The 20,989-nt window shown below is 50.9% G+C and overlaps 1 protein-coding gene across 15 annotated transcripts in view; it reads right to left on the bottom strand.

Moving 5' to 3' along the window:
• Positions 1–20,989, bottom strand: part of AK8 (adenylate kinase 8) — a 157,633-nt gene that overhangs the window by 71,794 nt on the left and 64,850 nt on the right. For 12 of the 15 annotated variants that reach the window (XM_065529952.2, XM_045374024.2, XM_074016152.1 and 9 more), the window contains one exon: positions 78–219. The exons of 1 other annotated variant lie outside the window; for it this stretch is intronic. In XM_065529952.2, coding sequence (XP_065386024.1) covers positions 78–219 — 142 coding nt within the window. Of the gene's footprint in view, positions 1–77; positions 220–15,574; positions 16,366–20,989 lie in introns of those variants that run through there. 2 more of the 15 variants (XM_074016155.1, XM_074016156.1) reach the window with 1 other exon arrangement.

Genomic DNA, 20,989 nt, shown 5'->3' with positions numbered 1-20,989 from the left:
GACCCCTTCAGCTGAGCCCTGGAGGGGGGGTGCCCAGGCGCTTGGCCAGGGCTGCGGGCTTGGCTGAGGCCGCTCACCTGTTGGGATTGTAGCCCAGGCTATTCAGCAGGTGTGCCTGGTCCAGGTCCCGTGGGACGCCGTGCAGCACCCAGCCTTTCTGGATGCAGTCCTGCTGGTCCAGACGCTGGCTCAGCACCTTCATGAGGAGGCTGTCAGGAACTGCAGAGAAGGGGGACAAGTGAGCCCTCTGCTGACCTGTAGCCCATGGGTCCTGGGCTTCCTGACCTTACTTGACCATAGATTGAGCTGCTGAAGAAGTGGGTCTAGGTAGAGCCACTGGGACAAGGCTGTCAGTGCCTATTTCCCAGGTCCCTCCTCGGTCCCCAGCAACAGGGCTGCATGAGACAGGAAATGCACTGGCTGACCTCGACCTCAGTCTCCCTTTCCTGGACAAGACACCATCCCCACCTGCAACCCAGTGAGATGTGAGCAGCTGTCCCCCTGTCTTAGTCCATTTGGGCTGCTATAGCACAATCCCATAAACTGGGTGCCGGGGGAGTCTAAGATCAAGTCAGATTCAGCGCCTGGAAAGGGCCTATTTTCTGGTTCACAGATGGTGCCTTCTTGCTTCATCCTCACCTGGTGGAAGAAGTGAGGAGTCTCTCTGGGGTCTCCCTTATATGGGCACTAATCCCATCCACAAGGGCCCCCGCCCTGTGACCTCACCACCTCCCAAAGGTCCCACCTAAATCATTGTCTTGGGGATTAGATTTTAGCATATGAATTTTGGGAGGACACATTCAGACCACAGCACCCACTACGGGCCCAGTTTTTACAGCAAACACTTTTCCTGGAAGCACATCAGCCCCAGCTGCAGTTTCAGTTTTCCTCAAATGGGATCATGCCAGTGCCCCCAAAGCTCTCTGCTAGTCTGTGATGCACTAGCAACCCCCACTCCTCTCTTTCCCCAAATGCTCCAATTTCCCCCTCCTTGATGCTGAGAATGAAGTCTCTTCCAAGAATCACAGAACTAGTTATAACCAAAGACTGAAATAAAGTCCTACGGAGAATGAGATATTGAGAAGCCTCTTGTTTACATTGTGGCAATTGACATTTTCCTGAAATTCATACCTCTCTTCCCAGACTCATTAAATGTCCTATGTTGCTAATGTACTGCGTTCTAGCAATTTGCACTGCGTTTCCTGCACTTTGCACTCATTTTTCCAGAAATACTTGGTAAATATTACCATTGTTTGCTATGACTGTGGCCCTGATTGGAACTGGTTCCTAGGGGTGTGGTGGCAGTGAGTTCGGCAGTTTCTCTGGAAGCTGCCTGCTTGCCCTCCTATCGACTGCCCGGGGGTCTGGCAAGACGGCCTGAAGCACACATTTGAAACTTTCCACAGGGCCCCCTAGGCTGACAGCCAGGTGAACATGGAAGGAAGAGATGCACAAAAATCACTACCAGCCGTTTTCCCCTGTGGCCGTGACTTGCTGGGTTACTGCCCTTGTCACCAAAAAACCATAAACCTAATTCTAGGCAATCTGCATCTCCCTGAATGTGTTCTCTCTCAAGTCCTTCATCCTTTCTTCCCCAGTCCCCAGGAAAGAGCAGAAAAGGGTTTTGCTTTCACGAGAACATCTGGCTACCTAGCATGAATGAGAAGTCACTTCAGTGAATCCCATCCCTTCCCCTGCTTCAAACCTGCAGTGGCCCCCCAGTGCTCTGAGGATAAACAGCGGTCTCCTTTCCAGGGCAAGGTCTGCGCCCTGCCTTCCTCCCAGGTGAATCTTCCCAGCTTGCACCTCCCTTCGCATGTGCCACCTCCTCCATCCGGAACACCCTTCTCCCACACCCTGCCTGGGTTCAGCCTTCAAACTCAGCCTCAGGGCCACGGTGGGATGTTCCCTCCCCAGGGAAGTCTCTAAGGACAGCCCTCAGCCTGCACTTCTCATCCTCCCTCACTTGCCATCCTTGTTATCACAAGGGTACTTCTCTCTGGGTGATTCTTTCTTTAATGTCTGCGTCTCTCTCATGGGTGGGTCCCATCAGAACAAAGGACCATGTCTCTCCCACTTTTCCCTGCCTAGAACAATGCCTGGCACATAGTAGATGTTGAATAAATAGAAGGTTTTTCAAATGCTTCACTGCAACTAATCAACTCTGTTAAAACCAACTTGACCAGACTTTGGGGAAGCCAGGTGGTAGGGAGGAGAACATGGGCTTGGGGCGTTCACAAATCTAGGTCTCATCTCAGCTCTTCCCTTCCTTGCTGTCTCATCTCCAGGCAGTCTCTCAGTCTCCGAGTCTCAGCTTCCTATCTGCTGAAAGAGGATAACGGGACTCATCGTGACCAGCTCACACCACATTTACAATTCCAGCACATAGCTGACACTCAGAGGTGGTGGCTGTTACTTTTCAATTCAGGAGATGTGTGTGGGGCAGTGATGCTTCATGAATATTTTCATGCTTGCCCGTGGTCAGGGCGTCTCAGCAAAGACTGTTGGCACCTGGGATAAAGGATGACAGATTAAGAACAGCCTTGGAAGTTAAAGACAGAGACCGCCAGAGAGACTTAGGGACCTCTGCCCCGAGACATTTGTTTACATTCAAAGGGCTGTAAACCTAGTGATCTCCTCCTCCTCTCCTCTGGAGTTGGAGTCAGTTCCTTCCAGGGTAAAGCTCGGGAGGGAGCTGGCATGTTGTCCCGCATAAGCTCCAAGAGTCACAATGTTGGGGCTCCCCTCCTGCTATAGACCCCCTGTACACTCGGGGTGCACTTGGCTCTTTCCACATCGCCTGTGAGGACCTGGGCGTGGGGAGCCAGCTCTGAGATTACTGTGTGAATGAATTTGGTCTGTCCTCTGATCCAGAGACCTTGTGTTTTCTTGCCAGGATGAATAAACACTGATTTAAAACAATGTGGGGTAAGAATCTGCCATAGAGCCTTCCAGTCCAGGCTTATCCTTAATATTTACAGATATTTTCACGGAAAGAAGAAACCAATACAGAAATAATCCTTCCCCCACGATTCACCCAGTGGGTAGTCACTGACCATCTGGGCTGTGCCAGGCACTGTGCTTGACATGGGATACGGGCTACACAGCAAGCTTGACTGCCAAGGCTCCTGGGCTCCTGAAATTCACGCTGTCTCTGGGAAACAAACATTACCCAGGTAACAAATAACCATTTCTGAGAGTCATGAGTACTGTGAAGAAAATCAACCAAATGATGGGAGGCTGCTGCTTTCACTGGGCCTAGGACGGCTTCTAAGGGGGCCGCATTTGGCTGGGATCAGAATGGCGGATCCTGCTAATAGTCTAGGCCCACGAAGGCCTCCGCTGTTCAGGGGTGAGAATTATTTGGACCAAATATTTTCTGAGTGTCATCTCCAATAATCAGGTATGGCTTGGAAACCCAGCTGCACTGCAGGTGGTCTGAACTTTGGAGCCATAGCTTTCTGAGGGCCTGGAAGGTCATGCCATTAACCTCTTGTTTGAAAGTTAGGAAACTGAGGCCCAAAGAGGTTGTGGTTTAAGTGACCCACTCAAGGTCATCTAGTCAGCTGGAGATCAGGCCCATGATCCCGGCCCATAACACCCCCAACTGTCCTGCTGCCTCATTACCCAATGGCCTGGAGCCCCTGAGTTCCTCACACTGGCCACTGACGAACCAATAAGAGCAAAGTTTCTCAACTGGGGAGAAATCTGACTCACGGGAAAAATGGAAGGCCAGACAGAAATACAATGAAGTTTTTGTTTTTTGTTTTTCTGTTGGTTGACAAAGATTTCTAGAGAGAATTTCCCAACCTGCATCAAAATTTAAAATGTACATGTCTTTTGACCCAGCAATCTTACTTCTAGGAACTTGAACCTAAGAGATAATAGCCCAGAGGGGAAAAAGATGTGTATACAAAGATGTCCATTTCAGTGTTGTTTATAATAGTGACAACTGGAAATGATCTAGAATGTCCATCAATAGAGGACAGATTAAATCAAAGAAGGTACATCTCTGTAATAGAATATTAGACCACCTTTTAAAAATAATCTCTATATTAACTTGGAAAGAGATCTATGACAGGTCGAGGCAGAAGTCTATGACAGAATGAGAAAAAAGCAGGTAAATCAATGACTTGTATATATGGTCTAATTTAAACATATATTCATATCTAATCATATTAATATATATACATATATACATGCTACATATACAAATACACACACACACACAGAGACAGAGAGAGAGACAGAGACAGAGAGAGAAGGAGGGAGAAGGGTGACCACCAGTTGATGGTCCATGAATCGGACCCAATCCCTCTGCTCATGGAGCCCAGGGTGGTGGAGATAAGAGGACCCGGATGTAATGCAACACAAACTGGGCAGGAAAGCAGAGGTCACAGAAGTAGGAAGTGCTGGGGACGTCGGAGGCAGGGAGGGCCAAGTTTCCAAAAGATTGAGGAAGAAACGGAATGCTCACACTGGTTCCCACTTTGAGCCAAAAACCAAACAAACCCCTCTTTGCAGGAATCAGGAAATGCAGGCTCTGAGGTTAGACTTCCCGGAAGGCCTCATCACAAGCGCACATCAGTAACAACTGATGTAGTATCTGTTTAATACCTGCATTCCCACCCCAACCCCCACCCCACGAAAGCAGCGATCCCCCTAGTAGGGTCAGGCTCATTGCTATACCCCAGCACCCGGCACAGTACTGGGCCCATGGAAAGCACCTAATAAACACGAAGGAAGGGAGGGAGGGAAGGAAAAAAGAGAACCATTTCCAAAAACCAGGAAGTTCTTTAGTTCCTCAAGTGTTCATGGGCCAGAGAACTTAAGGATTTTTCTCACCAAGCACTGAATCAGGTCCTGCGGCAACAGAAAATAACCAAGGGAGACCCTTCCTCTCAGTCATTCCATTCATCTCTACGTGATCACCCACTCGCGAATTAAATATGCAGCCAAAAGAATGAGCACTAGCACCTGGGGTTTGCTGGGAGGGGTCTCTGGGGTAGGAGAGGGTGGTTCTAGATGCAACAAGGGTGGCCACAAGCACGTGAGGTTCATTACACTAGCGATGGGTCCCACAGGTTCATTATTCTATTCTCTCTACTTTTTTGATGTGTTTAAAGTTTTCCACTAAAAATGTGGTGTTTTTTTTTTAAAAGGAAACAATTTAACGCCTAAAATAGGTTGAAATGGCCCCTGTGAGAGACCGTTCCTAAAGCCACAAAGGACACAATCTCCCCTGAAGGCCATGGGCGGCTCTCCCTTTCGGGGGACCTGCAGTGTGGGTGGCCTCCGGCTGTCCTGTAACTCCATCGGTTCTGGAAGCTCTGCCCAGAAGCCTGGCATCATGGGCCTTTGCCCACATCTGCCTGTGTTAGCAGTCCTGTGAAAGCTCCTCATTAGAGTCCTTTAACCTTTTATACGGAACAGCAACACATTTTTGCTCACAGTTCCTCACTGGGGCTGCGTGGCTGAGGGGCTGCACTGGTCCTCTCCCAGCGCACAGGGATCCTGTGTCATGGTAGGGCTCTCCCAGCGGGGTCAAGACAAGCAACAGACCCCACCGGGTGCTGCTCTGAGGCTACCGACCTTTCCCAGTCAGCATCTCTTCTCAGGGGCGGCACGCGGGTTGAGGGGTGAGGGGCGAACCCTGAAGACGCCGCCTTTAGTGTAATTTCCCCCAAACCCACCTGTGTCTCTTGTCCCAGCCTCTCTGAGGCTCGGTGTCTGTTTTGCTGCGGCTTGTTTGGTTTTTCCTGTCAGCTACAGACTCACGTTTCCAGCCCCACGTGGTCTGACCAGCCAGCTTAGCACAAAGCTGAGAACGGGCTGCTCCTTGGTTCACTGTGCTCTGCCCGAAGTTTCGAGTCCCCTTGATAATGCTGTCCATTTACCCTTTCTCCTCCTCTCAGATAGAGATTTTTCAGCGTGGTCTAAAGTCTTTCACCATTAAGTCGATGCCTCAGGCTTGATTTCTGGGCTTGACAGTTAACATCTCACCCTTCATACAAGCTACCGCCAAGGGCTACCTCTCTGGAATGTCCTGTCAACCCTAAATTTAGCCAAGTGCAAGATATGAGTATCCCATTGTTTCATAACGCCACACCACATGGTTTCGTTGTTGTTTTTTTTTCTCAAGATCTTCCATAAAAGATGGCAGTCCTCGAGTTGACCTCTGGGTCATTAAAATCTCAATCCATTTATTCCCCGCGGGACTGGGTGTGCCTGGGGCTTGGCATGGGGGTAAGATGGGGATCCATGGTGGCAAGTGGGATGCTCCCAGCCCCTCCACCCCCGACCGCGGGCCCGTGGCCCACCCTCCTGTCTGGAAGGGGAAGGAGTCCTGTCTAAAGGCCCAGTATCCCATCAGGCTCCCTCCTGCACAGCAGTTCCACGGCTCGGGACAGGAGTCCCAACACCGATGAGATGGAACTGGGCGGCACTGTCTCCTCCCGGGCTGCAGGTCTGGCTTCAGTCACCCTCAGTCACATCCAGCTCCAGGGCTGATGGGTGTGAGCAGGAAAGGGGCCGGAGAGCGCACCCAACCCAGCTTGCAATTTTGCAGCAGGCACGGAGGCCCCTCCTGCTGCGCCATGCCGCCGCCTGCTGTCCGCACTGCACCGCAGAACCAGCCCTGCAGGGACCTTGGCTTTCGGCCCATCAGTTATTGTCTCGGAGGCTGTTGAGGGAGAAGATATGAGGGGCACTAAGGTTGCTGGGGGTGGCACACAAAGATAGGACAAAAAGTGGAGCAAAGGAAATAGCTCCTTCAGCCAGTGGCTTAAAGGAAAAAACATGCCAAGGTTGATTGCTAGACCTGTGATAAGCCGTGTGACCCTCCTTGGCAGCCCAGGGCAAATTGGAAAGAGCTGAGTACCTCCCTATACACCCTTGCACATGCCCTGCACACGCCACCCCTCCATGCACACTCATAAACTCTCCCACACACTACATACATGTCTACTCACGACACCTGAAACACTACAACACACACAGGCACGCGCACACACACATGTGCTCATGCACTCAGCTACAAACACCCACACACACACATTACACACCCCACACCCCTACAGCCCCCCACATGCACAACACCTATCCACACACAGTACATGAGCGAAGCACACAGCCTCATTACACAAACACATTTAGCAAACACACCTACATACCTACACCGCACCCACACTCCCTCTGCTCACCCCTCACATTTGCTTCAAGCTGCCCCGTGTAACTTCTTTCCTTCTTCAAGCCCTCCTTGAAATTGACGTCGGCTGGGCGCAGTGGCTCACGCCTGTAATCCCAGCACTTTGGGAGGCCGAGGCAGGCAGATCATGAGGTCAGGAGATCGAGACCATCCTGGCTAACACGGTGAAACCCCATCTCTACTAAAAATACAAAAAATAAGCCGGGCGTGGTGGCGGGTGCCTGTAGTCCCAGCTACTCGGGAGGCTGAGGCAGGAGAATGGTGTGACCCTGGGAGGTAGAGCTTGCAGTGAGCCGAGATCGCACCACTGCACTCCACCCTGGGCGACAGAGGGAGACTCCATCTCAAAAAAAAAAAAAAGAAAAAAGAAAACAGAAAACAGAAATCGACGTAAAGGTGAACATCAGTGTTCACGGGGGGAGGCTGGCATTTGCTCCTCTTTCTCCTCCCAGCACAGTTCCTGGTCCCTGGGTCCCCGGGTCCCACCCCTCCTGAAGGGGACCCAATAGGATCCAGGAGGTCCAGGGAATCTTAGAAAAGGAACACGACTGCGGAGGAGGAAAGGGGGTTGCTTTTGGTTTTGTTTTTAATTTTCATTTCACACAACCTGGTGCCTGAAAGAAGCGGGGCTTGCATCCCGCCAGGGTCTCTACTCTAGGCTGCTGGGAGGTGTGCCCAGGCCCTGACTTAATTCAAGGAAAGCTGAACGCCTCCCATCTCTGGAGGCCATCACTCTCAGGATGGCACGGATTCCCGGCAGCTGGGCCTGCAAGCTCCTCTCGATGCTGTCGCCAGAAATCCTGCGTGCCCTGAAGGCCCCGCAGCGCCCCGGTGCCAGGACCTGGCGCCAGGTGTTTCCGTTGGTGAAGCCGTTTGTTTGTTATTTACTACCACCTGCTGGTGGAACATGGGTTCTGCACCCCCAAGTGAACGCTGCCAGCAACGCACACAGAACATTTCCAAACCTGGAGAAGATAATGAGGAGAAACCGGGATTGTTCCATCGGCCGCACCCTGTGATTCCTAAGGGAGGGTAAGGCCCACCGGATCTAGCTTGCTCTTTGGTAAACTCAAGTCACTTGCCCCAGACAAACCCCCATTTGGCTGGGCCTTGGTTCCCCAAGTAGGAGATGAAATAGACATCTTCCATGGTTTCCTTAGACGCCAACATTTCTACTCTGATACCTCTATTGCTTAACAACATTTAAAATTGCCTGGCAGACAATGGTGCCAGGAAATAATAATGTTTTAATGTTGGATTTTCTGTCAAGTCCAGAGAAGTAAGTACATCAGCCCTGGGTGCCCTGCAGACTAGGAGGCCACGTTGTGCCCCTCCTCCCTTGGAGAGGGCCACCCACTTTCTGTCACTCCCTTCTTTACCACGTCTACTCGGGCAAAAGGCAAAGACAACACTGAGGTGCCCACATGGCGTTGACATATCTACCTGAGGGGCAGAGATGCCCAATAGTGAACATTTCGGTTTGTCCCCTTTTTCTTTTTTTTTCTTTTTTTGGAGATGGAGTAGTCTCGCTGTGTTACCCAGGCTGGAGTGCAGGGGTGCAATTTTGGATCACTGCAACCTCCACCTCCTGGGTTCAAGAGATTCTCCTACCTCAGCCTCATGAGTAGCTGGGATTACAGGAGCGTGCCACTAGGCCCAGCTAATTTTATTTTGTATTTTTGGTAGAAATGGGGTTTCGCCATGTTGGCCAGGCTGGTCTTGAACTCCTGACTTCAGGTGATGCGCCCGCCTCAGCCTCCCAAAGTGCTGGGACTATAGGTACGAGCCACCGCGCCTGGCCAGTTTGTCCCTTTCAAATGAAGTTTTAGGTGACAAAAGAGACCATTCAAAAATAGACATTCTTCTATAAACAACTGGTACATCACTTAGCAAATCAGTAAGACTTCTTTATTAGAAAAGCTCAGCTAGCCACACTGTGCAGAATGATTTGATAACTCCTCTTATTTTAAAGTACATTTTTACATCTTTCAGTGGAATATGAAAGTATCTGGGAAAATGAGCAGAGGTCAGCTAGTCTGCGTGTGAACCGGATTGTTTTAAAGTATGATGTATTCACTAAGTGTACACTGCAGATCAAAGAGTTTAAGGAACATGATTTTCCTTCCATTTTAATGAATTCAGGGCTTAGAATCAGTTTTTTCCACCCACATCTCAAGGGCAGCGAGGATGCCATAGCCCACACAATCTATGAGAAGAAAGTCAGCAGCAAGCAGAACCATGAGCCCAGTGCCCTGGGAGAGAAAAGATACAATAGTATATTGACTCACCAAGCATGTATGCTAGAGTGCATATGATGAGCCTGGCCCTGTTCTAAGCCTGTCTTTGTTCTGATTCAAATATTAATTCATGTAGTTTTCTCCCTACGAAAGAAGTAGCCACAGAATCCCATTTTACAGATTAGAAAACCAAGGCACAGGAAGAGGAAGTGACTTGCCCACAGCCATACAGCTCACAGGGAGTGGAGCTTGGATTTGCATACAGCCAATCCAGCTCTGGGGCTGCTTGCTGCCACCTGACTTTTAGGAGGAGGAGCACTGTGATCACGAGGACTAGAGGCCCGAACTATGCCCTGCAATCTGCATTCCACTTGCAACCTGCCTTTGGGCGACTCATTTTACCTCCTAGCCAGGGCTTCCTGTTCCTCATGAGGACAGCATTGGGCTCCAAAGCCACGGAGGTATTAGTAGGCCCTTATGTGGCACCCGATGTCGCCTGGGGACCCAGCTCCTGAGGGCTGCTTAGGCTGTGGCTGCCTCCCAGGCACGTGGGGCAGCCCATCCTGAACAAAACTGAAATGCTCACATCAAGCCTTCCCCGGTGTGGGAGATGAAAGATGGCCACGCCTTCTTTGCTACTCTTCCCAGGGCAGGGGCCGGGAGGGGGCCGGTGTCTCAATCCCCTCCCTGGAACCTGGACTGGCCCCAGTGACAAGCTCCATGAATAGAATCAGACAGAAGTGTATGCTGGGGTATCTGCGGTGAGGTCATGGGATGCCTGGCCGCTGGCCCCACCTTCCACCCCAACCGCTGCCGCCCTTGAACTCTGTGGAGTGCTTGAGCCAGGAGCAGCCAGCCACCATGTAAAAAGACAGGTGAAGCCAGCCCCAGGGAGAGGCTGTGAGGAGGGAAGATGCCTGACCAGCCCCAGCCATTCTAAGTGTGCCCTCCCAGGCACCAGACATGGCGATGAAGAATCTGTCTTGGACACACCATCCTGGCAGATGTAACGTGGAGAAGAACCAAGGAACCAAGCTGACGCCAGAACTGAGATCCAGATGTAAGTCCCCGGGTGAGCCAGCCCAGCTCTCTTAGGCAGTTCAAGGCAACCCACCTAAGCCCAAGTCACTATAGAGCAGAGTCGAGGCCTCCTTGCCATGTCCTGCCCCAAACCCTGACCCACTAAATCAGGAGCATAATAAACTCAGTGTCATTTTATGCCATTAACTTGGAGGGTAGCTTGTTAGGCTACAAGAGATAACTGGGGGACATACCCAAGACTGGGTAATTTACAAAGGAAAGAGGTTTAATGGACTCACACTTCGGCGAGGCTGGGGAGGCCTTGGGAAACTTACAATCATGGCAGAAGGGGAAGCAAACACGTCCTTCTTCACATAGAGGCAGCAAGGAGAAGTGCAGAGCGAAGGGGCAGAGCAGAGGAAAGCCCTTTACAAAACCATCAGATTTCGTGAGAACTCACTATCATGAGAACAGCATGGAGGTAACCACTCCCATGATTCAATTTCCTCCCACTGGGTCCCTCCCACGACAAGTGCGGATTATGGGAACTACAGTTCAAGATGAGATTTGGGTGGGGACACAGCCAACCATATCACCGAGCATCAGAGTAATGCAAACTTGAGCTCTGTCAGTTCCCAGTTACTGCAGGGACCGGGTCCCCAAAGCTGGTAGCAGTCACAGGAAATAAATAAATATAAAAAATCTCCCATATATAAAATATATTCACACCTGACAGGACTTGCTGTGAGTACCATTACTACCACTAAGATGATGACGATGGCAACTCCATTCTTGTTCACAATCATGGTGAGTAGTCAGTGATTGTAACCAGTGACCATAGTAATTAGTGAATTACAGACACAATTCCCTTTATACAGAGCAAGCCAACAAATGGGATCCTAGGAAAGCTCACCTTACTGATAGGAAAACTGAAGGGAGCTCTGACGGGGTGCATGGCTTGCCCAGTAGCACAGCTGGGAGGAAGCAGAGTCTGAATGGGAACCAAGTCTGTGTGATTCTGAGCCCTGACCTGTAGCCACGGCCCCTCCCATCTGGGAGTGATAGTCACTCGCCTGCCTTCTAGAAACCCTTCAGGCTGCATGCTGCCCCCTGTGACCTGTCTGCTCTTTGTTCCTTCAAGACTAATTCTCTGGACCGGGCACGGTGGTTCACGCCTGTAATCCCAGCACTTTGGGAGGCCGAGGCGGGCGGATCACAAGGTCAAGAGATCAAGACCTGGCCAACATGGTGAAACCCTGTCTCTACTAAAAATACAAAAACTAGCTGGGCGTGGTGGCAGGTGCCTGTAGTCCTGTTACTCAGGAGGCTAAGGCAGGAGAATCGCTTGAGCCCGGGAGGCAAAGGTTGCAGTGAGCTGAGATCACGCCACTGCACTCCGACCTGGCGACAGAGCGAGACTCCATCTCAAAAAAAAAAAAAAAAATGACTAACTCTCTGAAGCCGCTAGGGCTGCCCATGGAGAGGGGCCTCACCCGAATAGAAATGCAGGCAGCAGAGGGCAGCATCTGGGCCCCGGGTGCTGGAGGCAGGCTGGCCTGGTATTGTCCACACCACAGGGACCCAGGTCAACTGCCACAGGCTCGCTCTTCCAGTAACCTAGCTGAGCTCCTACCCTGAGCCCTGCGGGAGCTGGCTCCTCAGCCCTGGAAGTGGCCGGCTGAGCAGACAGCATGAGCAGAAACGGGGGGATCCTGGGGTGGGGAGGTCCCAGATGAGGCCGTCTCGTCTCCCAGTAAACCAACCAAAGACTAGGGGGAGGTCAGAGTTCTGCAATGAAGATCGTGGATGGGGTCAATCAGAGGAGGTCTGCGGTGAGGGTGAGGAGGAGGGACTCCCCTTCCCCTTCCCCTGCCTCCCGCATCCCCTGCTTCCCCAGGATCTTCCCAGGGAGGGGGTGGGGGCCGGTATATCCCTCTGTATGCCAGGAAGCCTCTTCCCTCGCCTCTCCCCCTCCCGTGTCCCTCTGCTCCCATCTTGCTTCTTCTGTCAGGTGTGCCCTTGTCACCCAGAGCAGCAGCGACAGGTGTGAAGCTGCAGGGTGTGGTGCCCGCTTCCCTCCCTCGGTGTCCGATGAGGCTGTGCCAAGTTCCCTTGCACAGGAAACCTCAGAGCCAGCTTCTGGTTGACAAACCCCAGCAAGTCCCACGTCCCCGATCATAGGTGTAGAGGCTGCAGAGGGTCACTGGGGCCGCCTCTTCCCCACCCCTCATGTCCTGCCCCTGCCTCTGCAGGCCCCGCTCACAGCCCAGTGAGAAAGAACCCGTGTCAGCTCCCGTCAGGCGAGGACGTTCCCAGAGGGAAAGAGGCTTCAAGCTGCACCTGCCGTTGGGGGGGTCTGTGAGGGGCAGGAGCACAGCTCTAGGCATGCCAGGGGCTGCCCAGACAGCTACACCGAGAGACCTCCCGACTGGAGAAGAAGGCCCGGGGCCTCCAGGGTCAGGCCTGTCAGAGACAATTTCACAGCTGAGCGCACTGGAGGTTTGCTCTTCTCTGAAGCCGTTGGGGTTGCCCACGGAGAGGGAAATGCTTCTAGAAGCTCTGGTCAGAGCAAGGATGACTCTGTGCGCTCCGGCTCTCCCTGGACTCCCCAGAAATGTCTGGGCTGGGTTTGGTTTCTTTTTTAATCTGGATGCCGGACACACAGCAACACCTGACATTCAGCCCAACAGGAAAATCTGGCTGTGCCCCTATGGTGGCTCCAGCCAGGTGACAAGGAACAGTGCTAAGCAGGCCAGACCTGCCCCCACTCCGGCAGCGCCCGTTCTTCTTGGGGAGACAATGTCGTTGAATGGATGCATGAATGAATCTGGCATCACTCACTGCCTCAGTTTCCCCACTAGACTAGCCATTGAGCAAAGGCTTTTTGACCTTTTGGTGACGGGGCTGCCCCCTGGCAAAGCATCATTTTCATACTGGAGAGAGACAATGCACAATTTCAAAATGAAAGTCTCATGTAAAAAAACCGAAGAGAAGGCCCCTCGGGAGGCACAAACCTGTTGGTAGGCAAAGGTGCTCGCCCTTCCTCTAACTGTCCTCATCCCGGGCCCTCCAGCCCCCAGAATGCAAGCAACACTTGCACCCTCCTGCTCTGCTGGGCTATCTTGGCCACAGCCTTCTCTCAGGCTGAAAAGGACTCCTACCTAGTTTCCATAAGGAAATCTTTGTAGCAGTCCCAGCGGAAAAGTCAAAAGTTTGACTTGAAAAAAGGAGCTACTTCAAAAGCATTGTCAGACTGAGGTGAGGGTTCCTTTAAAATGCATAAATTACAGGGGCATCCATTAATCCACCTCTAGGCCACCCTGCAGCGGGGGCTGTGGGCTGGGGGTGCCAAAGGGACAGAGCCCAGCACACCTGGGGGAGGCAACGCGAAGGAAATCCACATAGGATAAGAGTAAATTAATGTGTTTATTACTTACTGTTTGGCATGTGTGTGTGTGTGTGTGTGTGTGTGTGTAGAAAAATGAAAGAAAAATGTAGAGTTTTTTCAATAATAAAAAGGGAGTTGCACTGCGGGGCCCCTAAAGCTTGTGAAAAATTAAACTCGACGGATTCAAACTGTCCTATTTCCACTTCAAAAGAGAAGAGGCACTGAGCTCTTCCCAACTTATCTTCAAACGCCCAGCACCCTAGAAAGTTTCTTTAAAAAAATAAAGGCTCCTGTTCCCCCAAGCACTGTACCGGTTACTGTACCCACTGTCTCTCCCTCTTCTAATTATACCCCTGTGAGTCTATTAATCAACTGGTAAATTATTTAGAGAGTCATGCGCTGTCTTCAGCGAGTACAAACACACCGCATGCAAAGGCTTGCTGGAAACGGGCAGCGGGTCCCTCAGGGTCTCCCCTCCACGGGAAGACAGCTTGCAGCTCGCCGAAGCTGCTCTGCTAAAAACAAGAAATAGCATTCCGCTTACCTCCTCAGATGGGGAGATTTACTTTGTCTTTCAACTCAGCAACTCTTTGCAAGTTTTTAACAAAAGAGAAAAACTGGTCTATTGTCGATCTTTAGTGTGCATTTAGTGATGAGAATATTAATTCCCCCTTAAAAATGAAGCACTTTGGTTGAGCTCTGATCCATGCCTCCTGGGATCTGGACCCACGGAAGGCTCTTGAAAACACATCATCATCCCAATTGGTGGCTGCATTGGCTTGTTTGTATTACGATGGCTGCATTTGCTAGGGTGAGGCCTCATTACCAGAAAGGGTGCAAATTAGCTTCTTGAAACTCTCTCAAATCTCCCGCCTTTTCTCGGGTTCTATTAGGCCATGAGGGACCTTTCCCAGCAGAAATATTTAGGAAATGTAGGGATGTGTGGGAGGGGCACAGGTAACAACTCGATAATGATCTGTCTTCCACATCACCTCTTCTACATACCAGGACTTTCGCTTTTAGGGGAAAGTCATTACCAATTAAATAGCTGTTTTCTCTCATGACAATAAGAACGGGATATGTCTGGTATGTGCCAAGGAATGTGAGCCTTCCTACAACAGAACTGCTTTAGCTGTTGGGAGATGCTGGTGGGGCGGGGCCACAGGGGCAGCTGCCAGTCAGGAGCTCATTGTAACTGGGCTGACAAACCAGTTGGGCAGGTGTCGCAGAGTGTATGGAGAGACGGGAGATGTGAAAAGCTAGAGTCTGACTCAGAAGCCCCACTGCTGGGGAGGTGGCGTGGCTGGCGGGCTCCTGACCATGCAGTTCCAGCACGTTCCGAGTGCACTGTGGACAGGCTGAGATGAGCATCTCATCTCATGTTGGTTTCTGGAGCAAAGACAGAAACCAACAAGGACAAGACCCACCTTCGGCTGTTTTTAATCTCTTCCCTGCATAGCTACTCTCCAGGGAAAGTCCAAGCAACACACGAGAATGAGAACAGTTCCCTGGGCCAGGGCAGAAGCCAGGCCTTCTGGCTGAAGAGCCGGCGTTGTATCATTAATTAGGCCTGGCAACCTGGGAGTAGGTTATATCCACCATCAACAGTCCCTGGACCCTAATTTATGGCTAAAATTCTCATGAGAAACGCTAAAAATAAAGCAGTGCAGACTTCAGACTTCTTTGTGTTGGGTGAGTTTGAACAACAGAGTGAGGCCCATCAGCAGGGATCGTTTTATATTAAGTGAAAATGGGGAAACAACATTCCAAGGGGCAAAGACAGAATATGGCCAATTTCCTTGGGAAGCTCTGGGCCTCCAGAATTCAGAAATTTCCAACACCCTCTGGTAGGAATGGAGCTGTGGGGAAGGAGCTGAGGACATTATTTGGCGGTGGTGGCCACTGTGAGCCACCGCTGATTTAAGCAGAGAACTGAGATCTAGTAGCGCCTTTGCTTGGGTTCCGGGAGGAAAGAGGTCATCTGCGCACACTGCTGTAGCACACGGTGGCACTGGAGGCCGTCGGCGGCAACCATCTCATTTTAAATGATACAGAAACAGCTGAGAACTTCTTTTTCCAAAAGCCCAGAATCGTTTTTACTTGTTTTGTACTAGTGTAAAAGTGACAGGAGCTCCCTGGCAACTAAGGCTGCATGATTTAAGCTCGACCCTGTTTATCGTATGCAGAGCAAACTCCTGGTGACTTTAATGGAGGTTGCCTGCATAAAGAACGCCACGTGTGGAGCCCTGGGGAATAAATTTGTTCTGTTCACTGCAGCTCAAGTCGGAACGAGTTTAGGAGGTCAGACCTATATATTTCAAAGTCCAGGCAGAGAATAAGCATCTCCCCAATCCTCTGTCCACAGTGCCGTCACCAAGGGCCTGGGATCAAGGGGTTGAAGATGCGCTAAGATGGGGCCCTGGGGTCCTTTGCCCAGTAAATGTGGAAAGATGGGAAAACAGCACAGTTATTAATTTTGCTGCTGATTCGAAAGAAGGAGGTGTTGGCAGCACCTGTGAGGACAAAAACAGAACATAACTAAGTCTGCAGAGGTCACGGCTGGGACATAACATCACGAGGCCTGGAGTGGGGATAAGAGCAAGAGGCTCCACGGGGAAAAGATGACATCTGGATCTATTCGGCGGAGCCGGTGATGGCGGTGAGCATGACTGTGAGGGTGGCGGGGATGCACAATAACAAAAGCTCACATCTCTGGGGCACGCAGCTCCAAGGTGACTGGAGAGAAGGCACAAGTCTGCAATGGCAGGGGTCCCAGTGGAAGACCAGCAGGAGGCCAGCAGCCAGGAGCACAGGCAGGGTGGAGTCCCCAGGGAAGGAGGTCCGGTACCCACTAGGGCGATGAGGGGGTACCCAGGAAGAGTCTACAGTGCCTGGCTTGGGGAGTGGTGAGGATGGGGTTTCTGCACTGGTGGCTAGACGGTAGGGCGTTCTGGCAGTGACACCTGCAAGCTCAGAGACGACAGGGGCCTCTGCCCCATGGTGACGAGGTCTCCATGTCTGTACAATAATCTCATTTGCTGAGCTCCTGAACCTTACAGATGAAAACTCCTAACAGGCAGGGGAGTGACTGGGTACTTTCCTATGTTCCCAGGAATGCTGCTGGCACCCAGTACAGACCTAGGATTGAAGAGGGGAATCTGGAACGTCTCCAAGGACTCCCCAAAGGTATATGGGGGAGCAACCAACCAGCGGCTCCTCTTCTGGAAGTTCTGAAGGCCTCAGAGGATACAGCAGCATGTCCCCCAGTTTCAGGAGGGCCCTTCTGGCTGCAGGGCAGTGTTGGGAAGCTGAATTCCACTGTTCCCTTCACCCTGTGGCCTCCCTCTTCCCCAGAGTGGGGAGTCACTCCGAGACGGGCTGAGTCCCTCCGGGTCTGCCTTCTCCCGCTGGCTGGCCTTGGCCCACAGCGCATAGGAATTTCCTTCCACGTCTGCCCCCACTCGGTCAGGGCTCTTTCTGGGGCAAGCATGGGGGCCCGTCTCCTTGTCCCCACATTGGGGTATGGCCATACAATGGGTGGCTTGTCTCCAGGCCTGGCCTCAGAGGGGCATGTTAAGCCCAACTGTGACCTGGGATCTCAGCCACATTATCCATTCTGCGCTCTCAGCAAACTCTGAGGTCTGTCTCCTAATGGGTTCAGAACTCAGCGTATGGGGAAGGGATGTGGTTAATCACCACCCCTTGAGCCCAAACAGTGGGGTACACCTGCAGGCTAGGGGACCCCTGAGTCACAGATGTCACCAACGCTCAATGCTCAATTCAGGAAGGAGGGGGCCTCAGCCAGCTGGGCTTATTCAGAAATAAGCAGGCTGTGGTCGGCTAGGCAGAGTCTCCCTGTTCAGCCTGACCTTCCCTTCGAAACCAACCTCTGTGGAGAATCATTTAAATTTTCTTCTTGTTTCAGCCGGCGGTGAAGCAGGCCCCTGCCAGACCTGGGTGGTTCCAGCTCTGCCAGCCGAGCGCTTTGGTTTTCTCCGCAGCTTCTCTACAGCCCACTAATGAGACCCTGTTAGTGGTTATGAATGTAAATGCATTCTTTCTTATCCCTGCAAGATCAGGATTAGTGAAATGACAGAATTTATTGCTTCCGTTAGGGAGATATGATATTGGTTGTTGTTGTGTCTTCAATTTTGTAGGAAGAGTGAAAGTATAGAGGTACATTGTCTAAATAAACAAAAAGCTGTGGAAGAAAAAATTCAGCATGAAACATTGAAGATCGAAGTGATCCGGGTCTCGCTAACTTTACAGAAAATTGGGAATTGTGCCGTCAGCCTCCTTTGCATCCCCCAAATACAAAAAACGAACACAAGAACGACTCTGTGCTCGGACCACCTTTGAAAGGACTCTTGGGTTTGCTTTTAGTGGTGGATGAATTAAGCCGGCTCTGTACAAAGTTGATGTGCTTTGATTCAAGGAAATTCATTTTTGTCTCTCGAAGAGGAAGTAACAATAGGCCCCATTTACTCAAAAGATACAGTTTGAATAAGTCAGTAAAATGGTGCCCATATCTGATGGTTAATTAAGGATCTGTAAATGCCCAACTCCCTATAAGACGAGGAAGATAAGACTGTGCTGTCAAATGGTAGGAGAGAGGAGGTAAGGAAACCAAAAGAACGAGTGCTCCATGACCTCATAAAAAAACCAACACCCTTATATGACCTTCTCGGTGACCGTGACATCCCACGATGCCTGAGAACTAAAGGGCTGTGAGGAGTCACTGTTCTCTTTCCCAACAATTGCTAAAACTACCAAATTATAACGTGACTTGAAACATAGAGATAAAATAAAGAAAAATCAATGGAAAAATGTAAACAACCCTAATACGCAAAGAGCACTGACAAACCAATTAGGACCAAAAAATAGCTTAATTGGAAAATGGGCAAAGAGAAGAACAGTTAACAGGCCAAGGCTATAGAGAGGTGGTTCACAAAGGTAAAATACACATGACCAATTATCTTATGAAAATACGTTCAACTTTACCAACCTCACCGACAATCAGAAGACCACAATTAAAAATAAACACATCTTTTGTCACCTAACAAAGTGGCAAAGATTCAAATGGCTGGCCATGGTAGGCAGAATAAAACCTCCCAGAAAGATGTTCACATCCTAATCACTGGCACCTATGAATATGTTCCCTGATATGGTAAAAAGGGCTCTGTAAATGGGGTTAAATTAAGCATCTGGAGATGAGGAGATGATCCTGGACTGTTCTGGGTCATCCCAAGCGTCCTTATAAGAAGGAGGTAAGAGGGTCAGAGTCAGAGAGCGAGGTGTGATAGCAGACGCAGAGGTCAGAGAGAGAGATTGGAAAATGCTACTCTGCGGGCTTTGAAGACAGAGGAAGGGGCCGTGAGCCGAGGCATGGAGATGGCCCCCAGAAGCTGGAAAAGGCAGGGAAGTAAATCCTCCCGAGTGATCCAGGAAGGAGCACAGCCCTGCTAATACCTGGATTTCAGAACTTCCGACCTACAGAACTGCAAGATAAATCTGTGTTGTTCTAAACCACATTTGTTACAAAGCAGCAGAACACAAATACACTGGCAATACCAGAGATGGCAAAGAGAGGCAGGGAATGAGCATGTGCACACTGCTGGTGGGAGCGTACGGCAGTACAGCATCACCACTGCCACTGTCCATGGACATCGCCACGGACTCAGGCCTCAGTATATCCTAATAAGATCACCAGGGATGTTTCTCCATACAAGAGTGTGCATTTTAGTATTATTGAAGGGCTGCAAATCTGGAAACCACCTACATCTTTATTTTTGTCATTTTATATTTTGACAAAAGTTCAAATGGACAAGGAAACTGCAAGAAGGGTGAACGAATTCCTGCAGACCCTTCCCTGGGATTGGCCGATTGGCACGGCCTCAGCTGCTCGGCCATTGTCTCTGTTTCTGAACCACTATGCTTGTTAGTGGGAAATTAAATTACCTTCCAGACATACTATGGAATACTACCAGCAACTACTTGAAACTATATAAATTAGGTTAATCTGGTATCACATTCACTTATTTTTTAAACAAATCTTTAGGGTGCTAATCCCCACCTCAGTAAATGGGAATTTGGAGAGAACTGGAGAGAAATTATGCTTGAGGATGCAACAGGTACTCCACCATTGCTGCTGCTTGCTACTGTGGCCTTTTTTTTTTTTTTTTTTTTTTTGAGACTGAGTCTCACTCTGTCACCCAGGCTAGAGTGTAGTGGTGCAATCTCGGCTCACGGCAACCTCTGCCTCTCAGGTTCAAGCGATTCTCCTGCTTCAACCTCCTGAGTAGCTAGGACTACAGGCACCCACCACCACACTTGGCTAATTTTTTTTTTTTTTTTTGTATTTTTAGTAGAGATGGGGTTTCACCATGTTGGCCAGGCTGGTCTCGAACTCTTGAGTTGAAAACATCCACCTGCCTCGGCCTCCCAAAGTGCTGGGATGACAGGGGTGAATCACCACACCCGCTGGGATGATGGACAAGCCACCGCGCCCGGCCGCTAGGTGGATTTGAAGAGCAGCAGCTGCCCTGTGGCCTCCCAGGCCCTATGCACGTGGATGAGGGCTGCTTCTCAGGACAACCCTGCAGGAAGGTACCTCTACCTCCATCCTGTCACCGGGAAGCCTGGGGCTTCAAGAAGGGCAAGGTGGTTTATTGGTGCCACATGGCTGGTGGAGGCAGCGCTGGAATCTGAACCAGACTGGGAAGCATGTGAGCTCGTGCTGGTTTTCATCCTCCCTGGTGCCTCCTACCTCCACCTCATTCTGTGGACCACTGCAGACACCCAGGACCGGACCCGCTCACTGCCCTGCGCCTACACAGATCACCTCATTCTGTGGACCACTGCAGACACCCAGGATCGGACCCGCTCACTGCCCTGCGCCTACACAGATCACCTCATTCTGTGGACCACTGCAGACACCCAGGATCGGACCCGCTCACTGCCCTGCGCCTACACAGATCACCTCATTCTGTGGACCACTGCAGACACCCAGGATCGGACCCGCTCACTGCCCTGCGCCTACACAGATCACCTCATTCTGTGGACCACTGCAGACACCCAGGATCGGACCCGCTCACTGCCCTGCGCCTACACAGATCATTGCATCTGATGGCTCCTACT

Source organism: Macaca fascicularis, chromosome 15 (assembly GCF_037993035.2).
Source record: "Macaca fascicularis isolate 582-1 chromosome 15, T2T-MFA8v1.1".
Taxonomy (NCBI): domain Eukaryota; kingdom Metazoa; phylum Chordata; class Mammalia; order Primates; family Cercopithecidae; genus Macaca; species Macaca fascicularis.
This window is presented reverse-complemented; position numbering and strand designations above follow the sequence as displayed.